The sequence below is a fragment of the Protopterus annectens genome, chromosome 8.part0 (genome assembly GCF_019279795.1).
Source record: "Protopterus annectens isolate FY-2018-M chromosome 8.part0, PAN1.0, whole genome shotgun sequence".
NCBI lineage: Eukaryota > Metazoa > Chordata > Ceratodontiformes > Protopteridae > Protopterus > Protopterus annectens.
The window spans coordinates 1,977,128,196-1,977,153,686 of NC_056741.1; the positions used below are offsets into that span (position 1 = coordinate 1,977,128,196).

The window sequence follows — 25,491 nt, forward strand, 5'->3', positions numbered from 1 at the left end:
CTGACAGCCTAGGAAGCTTTAAAAAACATCTTCTTTCACACTTCCTAGAACAAAGCAAATGTTTCTTCTCAATAACTATACTGTTTTACCTCAAACCTTGATGATGCTGTTTACAACTGTTAATGGCTTACTGAATATATACTACTTTAATCTGAATATAATGTAAGAACATTTTTATCCTGTATTTTTTTTATCTACATCAGTAACATCTATGTGTACAGTGACATCAATTTTTATTCAACACCAAGTTTGGTATTAGCTATCCTGCACTATTTTGTATTTCTACAGAAAGTAAATAAAATCTAAACCATATGCTTCTGAATTTCTTACTTTCAATGAAAGTTGCCACTTAACAGAGTTTTGAAAGAGATGTTCTGTGAAATACTAATGCAGTAAGCACTGCTAAGCCATACACTGTGCTGACTTTAACCATTTCCAGTGACCCCCCCCCCAAGAAAAAAATGTGAAGGTAACCATTATCTGCTGTGAAGTGATTAATGGGTCTGTTATAAGTACATTATGCTGAATGCATGCATAGACTTTTTTTTGTTGTAATCACTTTTTATATAACTGTACACTGCCTCTCACTGATTGACTGTATCAGTATCAGAAAAGTATATTATAAAGTTACAGTTTTCCCAAAACAGCTTCTGTGCAAGGTACAACACTGGAAATAGGAACCATGTAAGACACAATTTCAGCCTACTGAAAAAGACTCAACTTTATTTTAAAGTTGCTGTTTGCCAGGCAGGCCAAACTTGTAATTTTGCACCACAGATTTTGCTGAACAGAAATATATAGGGCAAGTCTGATTACTTATGAGGTAGTCAAAACAGATTTTGCTCTGTTAGGTAGTTCATAATTGCCGAGTCGTTTAAACCTTCATTGCTGTACACTTACCCATAAGATAGATTTGCTTTTAACCTCATTAAACCAGTACAACTGTATTTAATTCAATTTCTGAATAATCAGCTGTAAGTACTGGGAACAGAATCCTTTGCAAGTAAAACAAGCCAGAGGAATAAAGTAAGTGAAGATAAAACCAGTTCTGTATTTGTGTCATAATATAACAAAGGAATTGTTAAAAAGGAAGACCTCTTCAGACGCAATCAATACAGCTTTTCTGTGTACACTTTTGACATACAGGCTGGATGACGACCAGTCAGTTCTGTGCAAACAAAACCCATGATTGCAGACTTGCGTTTAAAGTGTCGTAAGTTCACGGAAGACGTTTTAAATGTCAGAAGCCTTTGGTATTCAAGAAGAGGAGATAAAACTTTCTAATAATTCAGGGTCAAATCACCCACCTCCCCTTTAAACATGAAAAGCAGCATGGAACTGAAACGGTATTTCCCTTTGGTGAACATCCAAGTTCCAGTCCTGCTTTCATACTGAGGCATTGCTTACAGACTATGTGCTTAGTGACTTCAAGTCTCTGCTACAGCCAACACACTCTGGTGTTTTTTGAATGTAGAGCTTGAATAGTTCAAAAACAAAACAGTAACTTTCTTTAGTAGAAATTGTGTTCTATTGTCTTGACTCAAGTCCATGTGCTCTGTGGAAGAAGAAATTGGAGTTTTAAGTTTCCAGAACACTGACTTTTCTCAGCAGGCCTGTCTCAATATTGTCTTTCTTACTGCAGATATATATTCGATCTCTTCTCTTCTCGTCTTCTTAATCAACAGGGTCCATCTCTGTTACAACACAGTAGCAGGCTAGCTGGGTAATTCTGGTCAGAAAACCTGCCATTGGAGAGAAAAAAGTACACAATACACCACAGTTATACATCTGGTTAAATTTTTCTCATTGAATAATCAGCATTGTTTAATTGGACAGCTTTTCATTGTACATACCGACTTCTGCCTGCTAGTATGCATACTAGTAACAGAAAAAAAAAATACGAAGGCATTTAGAAAAGCATGCTTGTTACAATCTCTGAGATTTCAGAAAGAACCCCACAGCTCATGTTAAGGGCTGTGGTAAAAAGGCCCTGTTTCCACAATGTAGTATTTTGCTACTCAGAGACACTTGGCTACAATAAGGAAAGACCTCATTATCAGCTAATTGGCATGACTCTGAATCGACATTTCCTAGCATGAGTGCAAATCTGCACCATCTTGTGGTAATTAGCAGTGGCAGCTTGTGGAAAAATACTGAAGTCAACATATTTTGTATTCTGTATTTAAAGGGTTAAGCAGAAAAATGTTCACTGCGTGCAAACTGAAATGTTCTGGAAAATGTTGATCACTGAGGAATGCAGGAGTTAATCTTAAACTGCTGATAAAGTTAATGGTGCAAGAATAACTGTGGTACTGGCTGGTAAAAACAAGTAATCAAACTATCAATTTTAATGAAAGTCCTCTGTGCTACGTGTATGTACGTGCAGGAGGGTCTATATAAGGAGAACTTAAAGTACAAGTAGCCAGACTGCTGGCATATTACTATCATGTAGCAGATCTCCATGCATGTAAAATAAAGCTGTTTTACTTGCTTACAAGAACTTGGTGTGATTCTTCCAGAATATGTTAGAAGAGTAAAATCTTTCGACATAACTGGCGTAGCGGGGCGGCCTGCACGCGAATCGAACAAAGAGAGGCTGAAAACCTGCGCAGGTGGAGAGAGATCAGGCTCTCCTCGAATGAAAGACCTCCAACTGAAACAGGTTGAAATTAGAGGCCAGTCACTCTTTCCAGATTCAATCCGTGAGGTGGCAGCGAAACAGGGCGGAGGAATCACAAAGGTAAGCAAAAAGAAAAGCTATTTTTTGTTGTTTCTGATTGGAATTTTTTGTCTAAATTTTAAGGGACTAGTCAAGGGAGAAATTTAATTTTCTCAAGGTATAAGGAGTATATGTGAATAGATTCCATATACAAGAGATCTCAGGAACAGGAATAGTTTCTCGTAAGAGAAATGGGAACAGGAACCAGTTGCCAAAGGCGACAAAACTGAAGATGAAAAGTTTATGTTTGATTTACACCCAAAGAATGTAAAGTATTTAGATAAATGGAAAAAAGATCATGGGTTTAGTGGATGTTTAAATAAGTCAGAATGTCAAAATCTAGTAAGATTACTGCGCAAACAGGCAGGAAATAAGACAAGGAAGCAAAAGAAGGTAGGGATTCCCCAGGCACAGAAATGGCTGGAGGAAGCAAATAAAAAACATAAGGAACAAAATTTGAAAAAAGGGTGTGGTAATTCAAGTGAAAAAGATGTGTACTTTGTTCAAAAGGAAGATAATGAAACTTCCATAGTCAGTCGTAGTCACCAGAATCCCTCGGCCCTCCCATCCAGTATCCAGACCCTGCACAGGTTATTGAGGTGCCCCGACCAGGACCCACCGCAATACCAGGCTTCGTGAGTGTCCCCCACGCCACGTATTATATTACAGAGAGAGCCTGCCAACACTCTTGACTTACATGGCGGAAGTATTAGGAGAGAAGGGGACTGGAAAATTAAGGAGAAGGTAGATCAGGAAGGAGAGGAATACCCACTGATAGAAGTGGCAAATCCTCAAGCAGGCGCAGAAGGCGAGGGTCCTACCATATTGGTCTACCGACCGTGGACCCGTGATGATATCCAGCGGTAGAGGGATTCCCCATCCAAAAATAGATATGCGTAAATTCATACAGGCGTAGGGGGCATGAGAATGAGTTATAGATTAAACGCTGTAGAATTTGAACAAGTAATAAGGCAAATCCTAGGACCTGATTGGCACCTTATTTGCGGAACTTGGGACCCCTGCTACCAGAGGAAGGGGAGCCTTGCCGTTTAACTCAAGTGTGTAGAACCAGAATAAAGACTCTCCTAGATAAAATAGAAGAACATTGGAAGCCCAAAGCAGATTGGACTTGCATTAATCAATGCGTTCAATCAGATGACGAAACCGTAGACAATTATCTACATCGTCTCACACAATGTTTTGATGCTCATAGTGGGTTGATTAAGGCAGAAAATCAGGCAAATGACTCGCCCTATGAACAGCAACTGAAAAATGCATTCCTAAAGGGCTGCAAGACAGCCATTGGTAACTTTATACAAAAGCATATGATCACACACAGGACAGTGCGTCTACAGCCCCTTATGGATTATGCTAGACATGCTGAGTAATACCTGAAGGAAAAAAAAGATAAAAAAAGCCCAGACTTTTACAGTTAGTGAAGATGGAACTTTAATGTTAGTTCAAGGTTCTGCAAATCGCGGAAGAGGGCGTGGCAGGGGAAGAGGACGAGGACGGGGAGGCATAAGTCATTCTGAGGATTTCGAGGGTAGGCAAAAGAGGGGGGAGTGTTTTAAGTGCGGTAAGAAAGGACATTTCGCCAGAGATTGCAGAGGACCGGAGAAACCAATGGTTGCTTCCGGTGGTACCGCATGACTATATGATGGTCAAAAAGACGTAGATGGAGGGTATGAGGAAGAAGAAGAAAGTGAGAATGGGGAAGTAGGTACAAGTGAAGAAGATGGGTGGGGACAGGAAATGGCAGAAAATGAGAAATATCAAATGGTAAATCTAACAGCACTAGCATCAACTATGCAATTGGAATCCCAACCAGTGATCACATTGCAAGTTGAGGGCCGAGACATAGAATTTCTTTGTGACTCAGGGGCTTCTCGAACGTTAGTCAGAAGTACTGCCATATCATCCGATGTTACCTCAGATGAATATGTGCTTGTAAAAGCAGCAAATTGTCGTATTTACAAAGAGCCATTGTCCAAACCTCTGTGGTTTACCGACCCAGAGACGAACCAAACCATACTGTTCCGAGTAATAATTTCAGAAATCTGCCCAGTACATTTACTAGGAAGAGATTTAATGCAAGTGTTCGGTATAGCAGCCGTCCCAACCTCCACGGGGATGGTGGCAAGGAGAATAGAACTGAATAGTGCAATGCTATTAGAGGGGCAGGGAGATCTACATTACTGGTATAGTAATGATTTGATAGAGACGGGCCCCCAGAGTGTAGTGACGGCTCTTACAAATTTGGCATTAAGCAAATACGGCATAACAAATCCGAAGGTGTCAGATCCATTACATTGCACAATGTATTACAGAAGATGTGCCGGACCTGATTTAGAATACGAAAAGAAATTTCTTAGGTTTAAAGTCACCAAACTAGTATTGCATAGCCTTTTTTGGGACACACTAGGTAATTCTGCAGTCACATGTAGCCTTACAAGGGATATGCAGCTGCTGTATAAGAATGAATTAACCACACATATTTCAGTCACGGAGGGTGAAGGAATGTCATGGTACCTCGTGGGTAAGAAAATAACTGAATGGGTAGGATGGACACCAGGACAGTTGGCAGGTAAGGGCATTCAGGTTCAAAAACTTAACTGGGTTACACAAGCCAGACCGACCGTGCACCTCAGGGAAGACAAACCGATACAATCCCTGGGACATTATGACTATGTCTCCTTACCCCATGGAAGAATCTCAATTGCAGATGATTCCAAACTCATTATGGTCGCAGGGTCAGCACGATATCGGACTGATTAGAACGGCAGGACAGGTAAAGATTACACCCAAGTCAGAATTTAGACCTCATAAACGGCAGTATCCCTTGAGCAGAAAGGCAGAGGAGGACATTTTACCGGTAATCACAGCACTTTTGAAAGCAGGAGTATTAATTCTGTGCACAGACTCACCGTAATACGCCCTTATTTCCAGTAAAACCGGATGGGACATGGAGGATGGTACAAGACTTACAGGCAATAAATGCCGCGGTGGTACCTCGGGCCCCATAGTCCCGGATCCGTCTATTCTGCTGAGCGATATCCTTCCAACGGATAACTACTTTTCTGTAATTGATATCAGTAATGCCTTTTCTCTATTCCCTTGCAGGAAGATAGTAGATTTTGGTTTGCATTTACGTTTATGGGCAAGCGTTATACCTATACCAGGTTACCGAGGGATACTGCGAAAGTCCGACCATCTTCTCACAAGAGATGTCCACCAATTTGGCTCAGTTCCAACCAGCCCAAGGGTGCCACCTACTGCTGTACGTGGATGATATCCTCCTGGCGCGACTGCGGAAGAACTCTGTAAGTCCGAGACTATTCGACTACTACACTTTCTGGCACACGAAGGACATAAGGTAAATAAGTCTAAGTTACAATTTTGTAAATTAGAAGTACGTTACCTGGGTTATACTATCTCTGGGAAGGGCAGGCGATTAGATGACAGCAGAAAGAATGCTATTTTACAAGCCCCCATGCCAACTACAAAAAAAAAATGATGTCCTTTTTAGGCATTACGAACTTCTGACGTAGTTGGATTGCCAACTACGGAGAAGAAGTGCACCCGCTATCAGACTTAATTTTTGCAATACCGATGGCGGCAAAAGATTTGCTGCACTGGACAGACAAGGCAGTACAGGCATTTACTAGGATCAAGCAACTGATAGCTGGGTCAGCAACATTGGGGTTTCAGATTACAGTAAGACCTTTATACAGACTGTAGATTGCAAGCAGGGATTTATGACATCTGTTTTAATGCAAATGTATGGAGATAAGTTAAGACCATTGGCATTTTACTCTAGCAAATTAGACTCAGTAGCACGAGCATTACCACACTGTGTGCAAGCAGTAATTGCAGCCGCTTTGGCGGTACAAGCGTCTGCCACGTTGGTATTGTTCCATGATCTTACGTTAAAAGTCCCGCACTCTGTAGCAGTCATCCTTCTGCAGGACAAGTTAACATTTCTGTCACCTAGCAGACATTTATCTTGTATGACTACGCTGTTATCGCAGCCACACATGACAATTGAGAGATGCACTACCTTAAATCCAGCGACATTGCTACCTGTTGCTGAAGACGGTATTCCGCATGTATGCTTAGATCTCATACATTCTAAAGTTCTACCAAGACCGGATCTTAAAGATCAACCCTTACTACATGCGGACTGGACACTGTTTGTAGATGGGTCAGCACGCAAAACAGGCACCACGCAGGTAGGGTATGCAGTTACTACTGCAACTCAGATAATAGAGGCAAGACCACTCCCCGGGAACTTATCCGCTCAAGCAGCGGAACTGATTGCTGTGACAAGGGCATGTCTCCTTTCAGAGGACAGGAATGTCACTATCTATACGGATAGTCAATATGCCTTCTCTACGGTGCATGTGTTTGCTCAGCAATGGAAAAATAGGGGGATGGTTACAACCTCGGGGAAAGACATTATGCACAAAGACCTAATCCTTGAATTACTACAAGCCGTCCAACGCCACGGGTTTGGCCATCTGTAAATGCGCTGCTCATACCCGTGCTAAGGACCCGGTATCACTTGGTAATGCCCTAGCAGACAAAGCAGCCAAAGAGGCAGCTATGTCCAGTACCTTTTCACTTGAAACCACACCTACAGAATTACAACCAACAGATAAATTTGATTTGCAAACCTTACAAGTCATGCAGGAACTTAGCACAGTACAGGAAAAACAACGCTGGACTAGGTATGGTGTTAGGCAGAACAAAGGAATCTATGTGGGACCGGATAATAAATATGTTTTGCCTACTAATCTTTTTAGGTATGCAGCACTAGTTGTGCATGGCCCTTCCCATCTGGGCCCTGCAGCTATGGTTAGAATTATCCACCTTACCTTTTGGACCAAGGGTTTCATTGCATATGCAAAACGTTTTGTCTATCCTGCATAGTATGTCCTAAATACCACGCCCGAGGGGTCAGAGTTGCTCCGGCATCATTTCCAACACCCCCCTATCCTTTTCATACAATATGCATGGACTTCATCGAATTGACCCCGGCACAACTAAAGAAGTTTGTGTTAGTAATAGTAGATGCATTTACTAAGTGGGTTGAGGCTTTTCCGGTGACACATCCGGATGCTCAATCAGTGGCTAAAATTTTGGTCAATCACATCGTCCCGCACTTTGGACTTCCTACACGCATCTACTCTGACAACGGCACGCATTTTGTCAATCAGATCATACAGAAACTGTCTACAGTTTTCCAAATTGAATTGAAACACCATTGTGCCTACCACCCACAGTCAGCAGGGTTGGTGGAACGCCATAACGGCATTCTAAAAGGCAAGTTGAGAAAACTCATGGCCGAGACACATCAGTCTTGGATTACCTGTCTACCTCTAGCCCTCCTTTCCATCCGCACAACTCCCACCTCAAAAGGAGTCACCCCATTTGAGTTGTTGTATGGGAGACCTTATTACGTCCCGCAGTGGCAAAACTTGTTGCCTGCGGAACGTGAGGGGTGAGGAGATAGCTGAGTACATGAGGAAAATGCTGACCAATACTAACAGCTGTTTAACGAATGATTGTTTTTCAGGTTCAAGAGATGACAAGATCACGGAAATCAGACCCGGCGAGTGGGTCTGGATCAAAATAATAAAATGCAAGAATTGGGCATCCCCAAATGGGAGGGCCCTACCAGGTGCTAATCGCAACTCCAACAGCAGTTCGGATTAAAGAAAGGTCCTCATGGATCCACCTAACGCACTGCAAAATCATAAAACATTTTAAGTTAAATAAAGACTTGAGTTCCCCTGAGGAACAAACAGACAGCAGCAATCATGAAGGACAATAATGAGAATAAGAGAAAATGGTTCTATTGCAATGTTTTATTGTTTATAACTATTGTGATTGTAATATTTCTGTTTTGGACATTTCTGTCTTTTAATGAAGCTAGCCATTCAAAAGAGACAAACACACCAGCTGGCATCCAAACTTTAATACATATCAAGCGATTAAATATGCATATGCATCCTCAATGAATGTCTCAAATTGTTGTGTATGTACTGCAATACCTACTGTACACAGTGGCTTAATGTTAGGGACAGCCCCTCTGGGAATAAATGATACTTGGAATAGTTTGTTGTTTGAAACCACAGAAGTACCACTGAGAGACAAGGTGGCTGCCTCTTCTGGGGCCAAAATGGAACAGTGTGTTTTCAAAAGATTGGGAAAGTTAAGGTGGGGCTGAGCCAATGTAATTTGACAATAGTTCATAATTGTACCCTAGAAGGGCAGTGTGAGACCAAGTTTGGAGCTATAAAAAAGACATCAATGTAAATGATATTAGTTTTGTTGAAAAAATGCTGTATGTATATGGCCTGTTATTTAAGGGGCTAAAGCCAAATGGGAGTTATGAATTTGCAACCAATATTACCATCAAAACAAATGATTGTTATTTTATTTGTGGTAGGAAAGCATATAAATGGTTACCATATGGCTGGTCAGGAAGTTGTTTTTTTTGGGATATCTGATACCAGCTATCAGGCACGCAAATGCGTTGCCTCAAGGTAAAATACGAAATGCACGTTCTCTTAATAAACCTATTAATCCCGTTGGTAACACTGATGCGTCATGGATTTATCACCATGACTTGGCACACGTCAGCAGCAAAGGACTCTCACATATGGACCTAGGTGATGATGTAATTGCTTGGGCTGGTATTTTGCCAGCATATGGGACAGTAAAATCCATCTGGGAACTGAGAAAACTGTCAAAACTGTTAGAGACTCTGAGTAATGTGACATTTTCAGCGCTAGAATTGGTGACGGACGAATTAACGGCGATGAGAACAGTAGTGTTGCAGAACCGTATGGCTCGATTTCACCCTAGCGGCGAAAGGAGGTACTTGCGCTCTGATACACGAGGAGTGCTGCTCGTTCATTCCTGATAACGAGCACGCGATTCAGAGCCATCTTGAAATAATTCAACAAGTTTCTGAACTGACTAAACCTGGTCCAAACCCTTGACTGACTTTTTCCAAAATCTGTTTGGAAACTGGGGTTCTGTGTTGATGAACATTTTAATTGCTGTATGTGTTGGTGCAATCATATTTTTGCTGCTTGGCTGCTGTTGCATACCATGTATCAAAATGATAATATCGAAGGTTATCTCTGCCAATGCTACAAAAGCATATTTCTCTGATTATGAGAAGGTATACAACGTATCTGGGATTGTGTAAAATAAACAGTATACAAAATGTTGTAAGGAAAATGTGGAAAAATACTGAAGTCAACATATTTTGTATTCTGTATTTAAAGGGTTAAGCAGAAAAATGTTCACTGCGTGCAAACTGAAATGTTCTGGAAAATGTTGATCACTGAGGAATGCAGGAGTTAATCTTAAACTGCTGATAAAGTTAATGGTGCAAGAATAACTGTGGAACTGGCTGGTAAAAACAAGTAATCAAACTATCAATTTTAATGAAAGTCCTCTGTGCTACGTGTATGTACGTGCAGGAGGGTCTATATAAGGAGAACTTAAAGTACAAGTAGCCAGACTGCTGGCATATTACTATCATGTAGCAGATCTCCATGCATGTAAAATAAAGCTGTTTTACTTGCTTACAAGAACTTGGTGTGATTCTTCCAGAATATGTTAGAAGAGTAAAATCTTTCGACACAGCTGATGCATTGTATTTTATTAGCAAATGCACTCCATTCACTTTTCTACACACATACAAACACCACATACCTGTGCCTGTGTTGTCAAAATGTCCCCAGTGTCTCTTTTTTTTCCCCTTCATAAATAACGGTTGATTACACTCTGTAATTAACACCAGACATTTGAGTTTTACACTTCATATCTTTCAGTATATGCATGCTGGTGCAAAAAAACTGTTATTCTAGAGACTGCCTAGGTTTGCATTAGGCGCAAGTAAAATCTGACTGAGTGTTATCTTTGTCCCACCACTGATTGTGGCTTTACTTAATTTTTTTGTGCGACGAAGTTGAAAGCTATGTTACATTTGCCCTGTCCCTCTCACTCATAACTCACAAACTGTACCAGGCATTGCATAATGCCCAAGATTCTAATTATACAGTAAAAAGAAAAAAAAAAACTTGCTACACTACTTATCAGTTAGCACAGTGGGTTAAAAGTCATGTTTCCTGGATGCAGGTTTCAAAGCATTTTTGATCTCATTTGTAATTTACCTTTTGGGGGGGGTATTTATTTACATTAAATCCCTGGTGTCCAGTGATGGCACAGAGGACTACTAGCCACTGTGGTAGGCAGAAATGCAAAGGTTTGAATCATTTTATGGCCATTTATAGTATCCCTAGTGTCTGGTGGTTCACCCCCTCCCCCAGCCCATGTTGTCTCTTTTTCTCTCTTTTTTTTAAATAAGTGCCCTTTAGGCATGCTGCTCAAGTGTTCTCCCTCCTGATTTGTTATATTTAAGTGCTGCTAAGGCATTATAACATGATGTATACATTGCTCATTTGTTAAGGGGTGTGTGGAAGTATGCCAGCCACCACAGCTCACCCATGGCACTCATGAAAACATTGGCTCATTCACTTGAATGCACATGCACACAAACACACACCCCTAATCTAACTCCCCTACTGCTACCTCCTTGGCAAGCACACACTAACACACACATTCCCTCACATGCACACATCCTTTAACAATACATGACCACTAAACTCCTCAGCACTTACCATTACCACAGTGGAAGAACATGGCAGTTCTGGGGACAGCACATTAGCATATGCCTCTCTGTGCTGCCTCATTAGCATGTAGCACAGCTGCACAGATGGCCCACTATGGTGCTGCATATCTTCATGAAAAAGCACCATGGTAGGCCAGTCTCTGACTGTGGAAAGGTTACTATGAGGTGTATGGTATCACACGTACCTCAAAGTAACCTTTCTGAATTTGGTCCATTATGCAGAACACTATTCTACACTGACTAAATCCTTTTCAGCATGCTGTTGAAGCACAATCCAAACCCTCCTCTGTTGTGTAACTGCACAGAAGTGGGTTTCAGTATGGAAAAGGATAAGAACAATATTTTTTTTATATTACATAACGCAGAAAATACAGATTCAGGTATACTAGGCAAACGTTTTCTCCTTTTCAATGTGTTGATGAACCTCACATTAAGAGTGCATTACACCTCTTCTGTTGCTTAATGGCATTCTAGCAACACTAGAAAGTGAATAAGCTGCTTTCAGGTATTGAACAATAAAGAATGTTCACCTTTTATATAACACTATACAAAATACAGCATACACTAATGTATGCGTAAATTTTATCCTTTTAACTTTGTTATATCACAGATCAGAGTGCATTAGACCTATTCTAGAAATACTACCCTGAGTAAGAGCTAGTATCAGTAGGGAACAGGGCAGAATAAATTACTATAAGTATAATTTCACTGTACCATGGAAGCTGAGTGAGTCCGTAATAAAATACCAGGTGTTAAAGTTGGACCAAACCAGAATCTAAATTCTATAATGCAGACATTGTGACCTGGAAAACTGTAAAATATCCCAGTAACTGGAGATTCCATTGTGTATAAAATAGAGTTCAATTACAATATGTCAAGTTATAACTCCATGAGAAACCAACTTGTTGACCACACCTGGATGGGAATTCAACACAAGGAAAGCAGTAAATGTAATTTTTTTTTTGCACCATTCAGAACTTGTATATTCCATAGGAAATTTCCTATGGAAAACTGATCGGGGAGTTCAGCTGTGCAGAGATGAACTCAACAAAACAAAACTTTGATTTGTAGGGAAATGATAAAACATGCCTTAGTGGACTTTACAAGGAGTTCAAAACAGTGTCATGTCTACATGGGGCCAAAATAAGGGATAGCAACTAGGTTAAAAAGGATTAAAGATAGTTATGACATCATTCTTTTTCATTTCGCCGTGAACTTTCTAAGAATGTACTACTTCTTCGATATGCAAAATGAACATGATGGGATTGTTGGAACCCAGTAAACTTGGGAAAAAACCTGCTTAATTAAATTGTTCTACCACCTTGGATGGCACCTGTACTTCAAGACAAAAATCAATGGCTAAAGACTTGCATGCAGGATTTGGTGCTCTTATACTCAAAAAAAACAACCAGCCAGAGAGGTTTGCATCTGATTTGATTTACAGCTGTCCCCAAGAAGTAGAAATACTGGTGAATTTTCCATCCGCATGGGTATCTTTTTTTAAGATCTCTGAAATCCAAGTAAACAATCTGAAAAATAAGCAAGACCCCCCCCCCCCCCAAAAAAAAAAAAAAATTAAAACAAGATGTAGCTGGCTTTGTTAAATGCTGCTAGATACTGATGTATATATCATTTCTGAAACACGGTTCAAAGCTCTAAAACTCGTATCACAACAACTTCACGGTACATCTCCTTTCATTGCTGCACATCTAATAGGATAAGTAACAGAAAGAATTTGTAAAAGGATACCAAACAGTCGGAAGCAAGGACAACTACTCAGGACTAAAAACTGCTCAATCATTAATAAATATCTGAGGTATGAGATATTACAGCAATCACAGACGACTGGGTGTGGCATACTGAAGATCTACCCATGGTTGGTGTGGTTTAATCATGATGGTGAACCCTGCGTGATTAAACAAAGGCAACCATGGGTAAATCTTCAATATATCACACCCAGGAATCAGTTATTGCTATTATACAATGACATTATTTAAGAAAGAAATTACTTACTTTTCTTAAATAAAGTCTTGTATAACAGTGCCGTGGTGTTCTTCCATGCTGTTTCCATATCTTGCTGCTTTCTTGATGTGCCGTGCATGCGTATGGGACTTGCATTCCCACACTTATGGAGTGCATCAGTACTTTGGAAAGCAAGCAACAGAGAAAGGAAAATCTATTGCTTTTTTCTTAAAAAAAAAAAAAAAAGGTTTGAAATCCGAACAGTTGAGAGGTACAACAGAGACGGGGGCAGAAATACAAGGAAAATCGGGTACATTTCTTTAGTTTTGCATAATGTACCCGATTTTCCTTGTATTTTCTCTGCCCTCCGTATGTACCTCTCAACCTCTTAGCTCAAGAAAGCTGGAAAGCCTTAGCATATATTAACAGAAGAAAATCTGGGCAACTGGACTTTTTTCTACTGGTATATACTCGAATTACAACGGGCACATTGATTGGGCTGAACAATCAACGTACACATTTTTGAATGTTAATGACCTGTCACTGTATAATGTACAGGAATCTACTGTATGACAAACACATGTCTACAATCAGAACAATTTGAAGAAATTGTAAGAAAAACAACCACAGATGGCAATATTCCATACACAGTTGTAACTATGTCCTCCTTCCTAGACTTTGCCAGAGGAAGCTATGACATAATAAATGGCATCCCTATAAAAACAGATTGGCTACTACCTTCACTGAGCCAAAAAAATTATCTCAGGATATTCTCAATAAGTTCTATGTTATTAACTTCTGCATTCATGATCATATAAATACAGGTTAATTCTACACACACACACACACACACACACACACACACACACACACACACACAAATGTTTGGTTGGAATAATAAACTTTATAAGATATACGTCAAAGAGCAGGTACTACTTACCTCTTAACAAAAACACTGTGGTCATAAAACAATTCTACATTAAAGAAAATATTTAGGTTTCTTACAACACCTAGACTTCGCTAGAACATTGTTTCATCTCAAAGGATGAAAGTAAAAAGCAGGTAATTGTCAGGAAAATTAAAATGGAAAAACTATGAACATGTTTTGTATGGCTTCTGCATTAGGCAGGAGTTTAGTAAGGCTGTTCTTATTAGGCCCTGGATTCCTGTTGTGTTGGTGACCTTAGATCAGCAGCCTTTGAGAGACTTATATTGTGTATGTTGGGAATCAGCTTCCTGGTCTTGGCTGCTACAGTGAGGCAGTTGTAGTAGGACTTGACTGTGAGTGCATCAGCTTTTGGGCTGCGAGGAGATGTCCTGCTATTACCAATGTGTCTAATTTTTTGCAGGCCTGTGATCTGGATTTAACAAAAGTTTGTAACCCATGGTGTCATGGCTTTGTGGTGACTATTAAAGGCTTACCCAAGTAGAACAGACCAAAGGGGGGGGGGGGTTGCCTTTATTTTCTTTGCTGGACTGCCACTGGCATTTCTTGACTGTTGTGAATCTCCCTGCTGTGGCTGCATAGACAGACTGGGGAGTCTTGACTGCATTTGTTTAATTTTTAAAACGTTTTTACTAGAAATTTTTAAACTGACAATGTCATGAATTTTCCCCAGATAGTCAATGAATGACTGTTATTATTTGTATTTCTTGTGTGAACCTTGTTTGCTTTTTCTTGGACTGTTTAGAGTCCAATTAACCACTTTTTCTTGTATTCACTGTTAATTTATTAACTGACTTGCCTTATTTGCTTATGGCTACAATGTACTACTTTCTACTGGCTGCATTACTGTTTTGAAGATTTAACATGACTTTTTGATATTCTAGGGACAGGCTATTGGTGCACCTTCCATTTCTTACTCCCAAACTCTCTTCTTTGAATACTGAACATTGCTCTGCTTTTGGTATTACAACAAGGCACTGGAGGTGGTTACTACCATTGCCCTCTTAAATAATCTACTTTATCTGACCCTCATGCAATTCCTGTCCTTATCAGCGGGTATAATTTAAAAAAAAAATAAATCTGATAACAGGTTTACTACCTTTCATGTTAATTCCTAGTACTCCAGTTGAGCAGCTTGGCTCTTGTCTTCTACAATCCAAGAATGCTCAAGTGTCATATTATAATGCTCATTCTGTTTGGAAAATCCAACTCCCTTATTTGACATCATCAATGTCAATGGTGTTTCTTTAATTACTAAAACATGGCTGGATTCAAATTGTGGCCTCATTCTTTTAGCACTTATTCCAACTCGATATTCTATTTTTCATTTTTTTAGACCCACTTCCACTGGGAGTGGTGTGGTGTTATACATCACTCCTCCCTTTTTATTCTCTAATATTAAAACTGGCTCTTTCTTTACCTTTGAATACACTTTTAGACTTTGCTCTTTCTTTAATTGCTTCTCTCTCTGTATCGTCATCCAGGTAATACAAGACCATTTTTACAAGAATTCTCACATTCTTCCTGCCATTCCCTGTTGCTTTCCATATCAGGTTAGATGATTATCTTTATTCTTTCCTCATGAGTTTTTATGTACTAGGAATGGCTTTGGACTTTTCTCAATGAGTTAATGTTCCTACCAATGAATTAGGTTACACAATTGATTTTATCTTTATGTCTGGTACTTCTATTACTAATCTTACTGTAGTTCCTGTTATCTGGTCAGATCACTCTATTTAGGTTCACTATGTGGTGCATGCCCTGCCGTGGGAATACAGGAGAATTACATATCTCTCAACCTCCTAGAGCAAGAAACATGGACAAAGCCATAAATAATGGGGGAACAAAGGGCCAAAAATAGGGATAATTTTTAAATATTGCTCTTAAAAACTTAGAATGTTGATAGAAAAACAGGTTTATATTAGCATAAATTTTATAAAGGATATGGAGTCTAAAACTCTCTCTAGAGTGGGGTTTTTATTTTTTTAAAGGAAACTATTGTCACCCCAATGCTGAAAAAGGCTGGTTTAGACTCTGACTACCTTGACAATTATTGTTCTGTCTCAAACCTTCCACTTCTTGGAAAGTTTCTTGAGAAAGTAGTGTATTACCACCTAGAAAAATGAGAAAAGCTCTCATAGTGGTGTTGGTTCATTTCAATTAGGTTTTAGAGCTTGTTATAGTACTGATACTGTACTCAAGCGACTAGATTAGAACATTACTATGGTCTCTCTGGTATAGTTCTTAACTGGCTTTACACCCATGTAACCACTCTCTGGGTTTAAGTCCTCATCTTCCTACCTTCTCACTTGTGAGTCACTGCAGGGTCTATTCTTGGTCCATTACTGTTGACTATCTTCTTATTTTTGCTGGAAGATGTTATCTATTTGAGAGGTTTACAGTATCACAGTAATGTTGATGATGCCCAACTTTACCTCCTGTTTCCTTATACCCTAACTTCTCTTTCAGATGATTTGGAGCTCATCCGTGACTGCAAAGTCAGTAACAGGCTAAAGCTCACTACCTCAAAGACAGAGGCTTTGATAGTACATACCACCTTGAGGGACTCTTCCCTTCTAGGTTTGTTACTTGACATCAAATAAACTTACTTTTGTGTCTAAGGTGCATGATCTTGATGTGATCTTCGATAGATCTTCAGGACCACATTTCAGCTGTAATTAAGTCCACTTGTTCCATCTTCAGATCAGCTACATCAAGCACCTTATTCCTACTGCTGGTTTTCTGAATACAATCTATGCAGTTCTTTCATCACAGTTGGACTACTACAATGCTTTATATATTGGCCTGCCTGAAACTTGCTGTCTCCTCAACTTGTTCAAAACTCTGCTGCCCGCCTTCTCAGTTTTTCATTACTATCCCATTTCCCCAATCCTACTTGAACTCCATTTGTTACGAGGAAGGTATTATTTTAAGATCTAAATTTTATTTTATTCTGTCCTTCATAATTTGAGATATCTCCTTTATCTGTATGTCCCAAGTCAGGCATTAAGTTCCAGTTCCTTGGGGTTTCTTCTTACCACACTGACACCTCTGGCCTTTGGTCTTTTAGCTACTGGGGCCCTTTTTTATGAAACCTGTTTTCCAACTGGCTACATAATTCACCTACTCTTTCTGCTTTTAAGAATGGTCTCAGACACACCTTTTTGACCTTGCTTTTAGTTAACTGAATTATCTGTTTGTATTTTGTTAATCTTTGTTCCTTTACTTGTTGTACAGTGCCTGGGTTCAGGCAGTTTAATAAATTTAAATTTGAAAAGAATTAATTATTCACCCTGTTTTAATTTCTGCAAATGTTTTGGGTTTCTAATACCAGGATGGGAATGGACCCCATTCCCAAGTCAAAGTACGAGTAAAGTTCATGAAATTAGTATTGTTTCACACTCTGTCATCCAAAAGTGCTCTTCGCAGCACCCGCAATATGCCCACTAATGATGCCTTCTGCAGTTTGTATGGAGTTACATGTATTGGTAGCATATCTAAATAAGATTTTAGACTCTTTGTATAAGACCCATACTACTATTGGAACTATTTGGGTATCTTTCTTTCACATTTCTCTCATTTCTGCTTGCAGATCCTGATATTGTATACCTTTATGTCTCCCTCTGCACAGGACACTGTAGTCACTGGGTGTATCTATTTCAATGAACAATGCTACTCTTGTCTTCTTTTCCTGGACCACTATATCCAGTTTTCTAGCATCTATCTTTTCAATGTTCGGTAATGGATGATCCCATGTGATATAGATCATCATTTTCTATGATGATTTGTGGCTCGTTTACAGTGCTTTTCAACCACTTCAAAACCATAATGTTTGCACAATCCGCAGTGCAACAGTCTCACCACATTATTGTGCCTTTCAGTATAAAGTGTTTCTGCCATTAGTATGTCACAACCAGCAATGAGGTGTGCGACTGTTTCTAGTTCAGTTTTACAAAACTTATGTCTGTTTCTCCCACATGTTCAGTGGACTTTGTAAACCAGCGTGCACGGAGCCCACTATCTTGAGCCGCCGATATTAACCTTTCATCTTTTGGTTTGACTTCACCTCTCCTTAACCATTCCTACATTTGTTCCTGATCAACGTGAGGTTCTACCAGAAGTTTTCTATATTTGCAACTATATTTATTCATTTTCTACATGCCTTTTCATCTGATCCCTCATCTTATATTCTTTCTTTTGTTTTTTGACACATTCAGTTGCTGCCTGATTTTTATCTACTTCTGGTTTGATTTCCATTCCTGCTTGACGCCAATATGCTTCTGCTAGATTAAGTAGGGAAGTCATCTTAGTTTATTCTCGTCCTGTTTCAAAACTTTCACTATGTTTGGGTCTCGTGAGTTCAGCAGATGTGTGTGGAGTCCCAAGATTGCAGATCTGTACATGTAATCAATTTCAAGGAGGACCATTCCTCCTTCAGAATGGGAAATATATAATCTTGCTATGCACTGATTTTTACAGATCATTTGGTGAGCATGAAGCATCCTTCTTGTTTTAATAGCTAATCTATCCAACACGTTTTGGGGCCAATCAATCACTCCAAAACTGTAAGTTAGGACAGGAAGAGCAAACTGGTTTATTGCTTGGATTTTGTTCCTAGATGTCAATGCTGTTTTTAGGATTAATTTAAATCTTCTAAAATATTCCTTACTAGGTTCTACTCACATTTGTTCATGTTTTACTGCTGATCCTTCATCAATTCCCAACTATTTATACACTCCCTCTTAAGTTCTTTTGTATCACATTATTGTCCCAAACTGATGTTTTCCTGGTGCTGCAGTTTTCCTGCTTTAAAGGTTGCTTTTGCACATTTATCAAGGCCAAATGACATTCTAATATCATCTGAAAAAATTTTGACAACCTGCAGGTGTGCTTTCAGTTCCTCATCTAATGAGCTATACAGTTTTAAATCATCAACAAACAGAAGATGAGAAAAGGAGCCAAACTGTAGCTAAGTAAAAAGCTTAATGGGTTAAGGGCAAGGCAGAACAGCAACGGTGACAGGGAGTCACCCTGGAATATCCCCCTTTGAATTTTTATCCCTGGTATAATAACTTGTCCTTTATCATGGTTTAATTGCAACATGGTCTGCCACTGTTTCATGGTCACTGTAACATAGTCAATCTGTGTAGGATGTATCTTATACATTTTTAAGAACGCTTTTATCTATGAATGTGGGATACTATCAAATGCTTTTTTGTAGTCAGTCCATGCCATACTTAGATTCTTCTCCTTTTTACAGTTCTCCACTATGACTTTAACAACAAATGAACATTTGTTACATATGACCTTCTTTTACTGCCCTTTTGTTCTATTGCCATAATTGAGTTTTCGTCTAAATGACTATAAACTCTGTCAACATCAATTCCTGTGTACAGTTTATACATTGTTGGAAGGCAAGTTATTAGTTTATAATTTTTGGGGTAACAGTGACACTTCTTGTCTTAATTGCTTTATATTTTTCTCTGTTCGATACTTCCATGATGGTATTCAATTTCTCCCCTTCCTTTGCCTCACTACCCTGTGCTCTTGTGGTAGAACTTTATCAGTTATTAATTTAGTTGCACAGTAACATATCTTGTTTCCTTCTGTTATATTGCATGGATCTCTATGGACAGTACTAATTAATGTGTTTGTTTGTTTTACCAGATTTCTGACTTTTGGGGTTTTATTGGCCTTCTGCAGTCTATTTCTTTCATTGATTTTAATATATCTATGTCCACTAAATCAAGCAACTCTTCCCTTAGTTTATTTTCTTCCAGACTGAGGGCACATCCTTTGTTTCCACTTCCTGCAGACATTCTATAGAAAGTTCTATAGCATCTTCCTATGGCACCTTATCTTCAATTTTATCCTGTGACATCCATTGCTTTGTCATATGGGAACTCAGTGGACTATCACTCCTCAATATTGACTACATCAGAGTTTCCACAGTCTCCTGTTCCTTCCCCTTGCTGTCTAGCTTTAAGTAACTGTTTATATTGGTTTCCTGTGGAAGGCTCCAAAATATCTTGATATGGCACCTGACCAGTTGCTTCCTGTTCTACTGTTTTCTCCTTAATTTGGATTCTATTGCTCTATCCTGTTGTGCTGCTTTCTGCATTAGATTTTCTACACTGAATCCTTCTCACTTTCTATTTTTTTAATTTCCCCATTACTGATCTCCTTTTCTACTTTTCCTCTTTGTCTTCTTATGTAAGAAGTATTGTAAAGTTTTCCATATCTGGATTCCATTGCCTGTATTTCTCTTCTAATATCTTTGGCGCTGCTCTTTTTGTATTGGTTAGTTTTGCTTTCTTCTTGGCATAAATATACACCATATTAAATCTATTTTTCTTTCCCATGTCCATATTTCTTCTTCAGCTGTCTCCTGATCTTCCTGCTTCTCCTTACTTTGGGGACTCACTCCATCATGCTGTGATGCAGTCTGTGTTAGATTTTCTACATTAAATCCTTCACAACGCAGACACTCCATAACTTCAACTTCTATTTCCTTAACGTCTACTTTACTAATGTTCTTTTCCACATTCCATCTTTGTGATATTAATTTTTTTATTATGAAATTTTCTTATCTGGATGCCTTTGCTTGTATTTCTCTTTGAATACCTTTGTGACTGCTTTCTCTATATTAGTTAACTTGGCTTTCTCCTTTGCATAAACACTGTACCATATCAAATCTCTCTTTCTTTCCCATGTCCATATTTCTTTTTTATACTTTTCAAAAATGTCTACGTTTTGTTGTTTACATTTTTGCACTTCCTCAGATGCTTCTTTTTCCAAACAGATCAAAGTTTCTTGAACTATATACTGTTTTTCAAAAATCTGTTGTATTAATGAACGCAAATTTTTATTTGAAGCTTCTGACAGTTTTTCCTGTGAAAGTATTTTTCTTTCCTCTAATTTATCTCTCTGTCTGGTAATTCTAGGCTTTTTGCATAATAGTAACAATACATAATTTCTTTATCTTCAATAGTCCACTCTGTCTTTATGGCTCTTTTTTGGCCTGTGATTTTTGTGGACTGCTACTTCTTTCTACAACAGGGAGGCCATCCTCCCCTTGGGCCTGGCCCCATTGTAAGAATGTTTCAGGACTTTGAGGATTCTACACTGTCATTTTTTCCAGTCCTGGCACCAGTGTGCCTACCAGGATTGGGCACTTTTTTTTCCTGGGACTTGTGCACCCAGCTATATTTTTTTGTTTTCGATTTACTTCTGTCATTAATATATGCTATATAAATAGAGTCTATATATATATATATATATATATATATATCAGTGTCGCCTTGGTGAGATTTTGTGAAAAACAGGGTCCTCCTCATGAAGGTACTCACCAAGACTTGAGGATGAATTCAACTTCAGCACTACTACTCTCCTTTGCTTGCTGACTTTTCATCTCTCCATTAGGACCCCCCCCTCACCCTGCTGCAAGACATAGTCCATGTACTTAAAGAAAACATTAGTACAAGACATCTGAGTGTTAAACAGATAAGTGGCCATGATCTTTATATAATTATGGAAAAAACTGCTGCTGCAGGTAAAATTAAAAACTTCTGTCAATAGGATGACTCAGACAACACGGTGACTTCCTACACAGATCAAGGTAAACTGAACTAAACCTTTATCAATCATGTAAAACACAATGTCATCATTTGGGTGGGGGTGGTGTTGTTATATCAGAAACAATTTCAAACCCATTATCTTGAGCAGTATTCTGTGTAAAATCATTGACGGCCATAAGTGAACTATGGAACAGTGTGTGTTTGTAACGGCAAGATTGTACCTTTTGATTAATTTATTCTTTGAAGAGTTAAAAGAAGCATCTTATGAGGGACTGGCAGTGTACACTGCTCATCACGACCTTGCTAAGAAATTCAATATTACTCCATGTGGGGGAATAATGACAAATTAAAAGCATTAAATGTCAAGTCTACATAGCTAAGTCAACTGAAAAGCACACGACTGTTCTCTGTGTAATTCAAAGGAAGTTCCCATTGGTGCCCCACAGAGTTCTATACTGGGGACATTCTTTTTGGACTATTCTTCTCACATCTAAAAGTGGAGGATGGACAATAATTCTTATATTTTCAAAGCAAGCAACAGTTACTTTAATAAAAAATAACCGACGTCCCAACATGGTTTACAAAATACAAAACTTGTGCATTAAAAATGCCTTCAATCTTTTAATGACAAATATATTACAACTATGAGAAAGGACAGTTACAGTTCTAGAAATAAATGGTCAAATGATAAAAACAATACCATCACTAAAGGAATAAGGGCAGTGGTTGACAATGTTTTAAATTATGATGACTGTGTATCTACCAGAAAACAATGTTTGACATTTAGATCAAAGCTGAAGCAGCATAAGCTACTTGGGTTGTATCACTGCCTAGGTGATGACCACCAGCCAGCTTTCAAATCCTTAGGGCACGATCCATGTGCCCAAACTGCTAGTGGCTCAAGCACAGCCATAGAAAAAAGTCAGTTTGGGCATCAAAAGCTTCAGAACTTTCTTACTGCTTTGCCTCTGCAGGCTTCGTGGAACTGATGGTCGGATACCAATCATTTCATGGCTGGGCAATAAGTATCATTCTGGTGTAAACTTCTACCAGATCACTTTTCAAAAGAAAAGCTGTGTTTTTTGTGAATGTTTTATGAGAGGATTTTTTTTTTGTTGTTGTTGGACTATCATGTTTGCTGAAGGGAATTCTACTGCTATTATGCCTTTGAGGGAAAACCTGGGTAAAAAAAAATCTATTGATTACTGCAATTTTATACACCTTTATGTACAATAAGTATGTGTGGGGCAGTATATTCTGGGGACTGTCATGGAAAACTTTTGTCTCAGTACCTTCATTTTCCTGTGAGAAAGTTATAGACTCACTCTGGCTTTTCTACATACTTGTAAGGGTTCCTTCCCAGCTTGGACATCGAGGAATTGCCAGTCTCCATGGTTCTTGCTTCTCCTATCCGTAAAAAGAAGAAAGTTAGTAGGGAGTCTTTAGGTGTCCTGCTGGCTACATCATGGTCCCAGTCACAGATGCATAGCTGTGCTATAGCCAAAACTGGTTCCTTGGACCACTCACCTTTTGCTCCTTGTCCTTCTGATGTAGCTTCTTGGGAAGCCACTAGGGACTGAGAAGACTGCAGGGCTGTTTCTACACTGCCATCTAATAAAAAAAGATTTCCTTCACAATCTCCAAATGATTCCCAGTCGGAACAGCAGCAAAGAGAGGGTTATTGTGATTCTTCAGTTAATTATCCTGAAGCTGAAGATTACAATTCAGATAAAAGTGATTCTTCAGATTTCATTCCACAAGAATTATCTTTTTCTGAGACTGTAAACACAATTAAAGATTAATTTCAGTGGGAACAGAATGAAATTCCTACTTCCCAAAAAATGTGTTATGATTTGTTACAGCATTCTTCCTAGGAGAAGATTTGCTTGGTTAATTTCTCAAAACATCCCAGAGTGCAAGAGAGACAAAAAAAAAGCACAGGAGTTAACTAGAAGAATCAGAAAGATCACCAACACTGAAATTAGTTAATAAATGGGAGACAATAAAGTATCAATCACATTAGTGAAATATAGTTTTGCAAGAAAAAGTGGCTGAAAAAGACTGGACTTTTGTTGACTTTGTTCAACTTGCAGGTGGATGCCAGACTTCTTATCTGGCAGGTAGTGAAGACCAAAAAAAAAAAAAGGTCTTTAATGCAGAATATTTAGTCTTTAATGCAGAATATTTGATTGGCACGTATACCGGCATAATGACCAATCAAAAAAGCAAACCGGAAGCTGTTTTGCCAGGATTTTATCTGGCAGTGCAGGAATCTGGATCGGGCTGCTGATCCTTGGACAGTACTGCTCAAATGGGGATGTCTGGCAACCCTTACTGTAACACATATACCCCACTTTATGTCATTAATGTTTAGAGGGAAACAGTAACTGTAAATAACACAGTTTTTGTTCTTATTAGTATTTGTATAAATCATTTCATGATTATAACCTGCACGTATAAAACTGTTTTGTATAGGTCTGGGGTATTTTAAATGTGGGGGATATTTTCCGTGACTGTTGTGTGTGTGTTGGATATTGAGGTAAACAAGCACTTTGTCAGTTGTAAGAATTACAGGCTTTCCAGTATAGCAAGAGAAAAAAAAGAATGGACAAAAACAAATTTAACGTTCATATACTGTGATCCTGGTATGCTGGGGGTGCAAAAGTGCACTGATTATATTATATGCAGAATTAAGACATTTTCTCTTATTTTTACAAGGGTGAATATCTAGATTAATGCCCTTGGCTTAAGCTATAAACAAGTGTTTTTGTAAGCAAGCAGGCCTTAAAATAAGACAAAAGGATGAAAGCCAAGAAAAATGCTGAGTTTCTTACATCTGTAAAGATATAAGCTTGTTTTTTCCTCATTAGCAAATGTTCAGTGAGAGTCAAGAAAACTACAGCTGAAGACAGATGTACATTCTTTTTCTGAGTGAAACTTAAAAAGGTTCACTGCTGACTACTTGTACATGGAAATGAGTTGTCTGTAGGTACAACTGAGTAATCTTGAGAGGTCTGAACATTATTTGCTAAGGGAAATGAAAAAAATTAAAGGTAAAATGGCAAGCAGTTCAGTGCATGCCTCTGATTTTGACTCAAATTTTAGCTCTACTCCACTTAATCCCTCCTAAAACAGGTGACTCAGAGAAAAATGTGGTGAATTACACTTAATAATGACAATAATTAGAGTTATAAAGTTTTTATTTCAGAAAATGTATATTAGCTTACACCACAATTCTGTCAATGTCTCAAGTTAATAGTACTAATATTTTAAAAGTGTTCATGACTATTCTGGATTATTTCTGGATTTGTCCTTGATTCTGTTGAGATTTGTCCCTGATTAGTTAAAAACTATGTGTAACGTGTGCCATCCCAGCTAGCTGGAATTTTATAAATAATTCTATGTTATTTGTGAATAGTAATATGATTTGTATGCTTGTCTTACATGGGTTTCCTGAAATGATTACTGTTAATGGTCACCATGATTGTAACACAAAGGGAGTGGTGTACATCTCATTATGTTCATCTTGTCCAGCTTTCTATGTTGGTAAGACTATTGGTCCTTTGAGGGTACG

General features: G+C 38.7%; 1 protein-coding gene across 1 annotated transcript in view; it reads right to left on the reverse strand.

The window, feature by feature from the left end:
- Positions 1-695: 695 nt before the first annotated feature.
- SLC7A6 (solute carrier family 7 member 6) overlaps positions 696-25,491 on the reverse strand; it is an 855,166-nt gene continuing 830,370 nt past the window's right edge. The window contains exon 9 of the mRNA XM_044081519.1: positions 696-1,742. Within this exon, the coding sequence (XP_043937454.1) occupies positions 1,675-1,742 (68 nt within the window). The 3' untranslated portion in view covers positions 696-1,674. The remainder of the gene's footprint in view (positions 1,743-25,491) is intronic.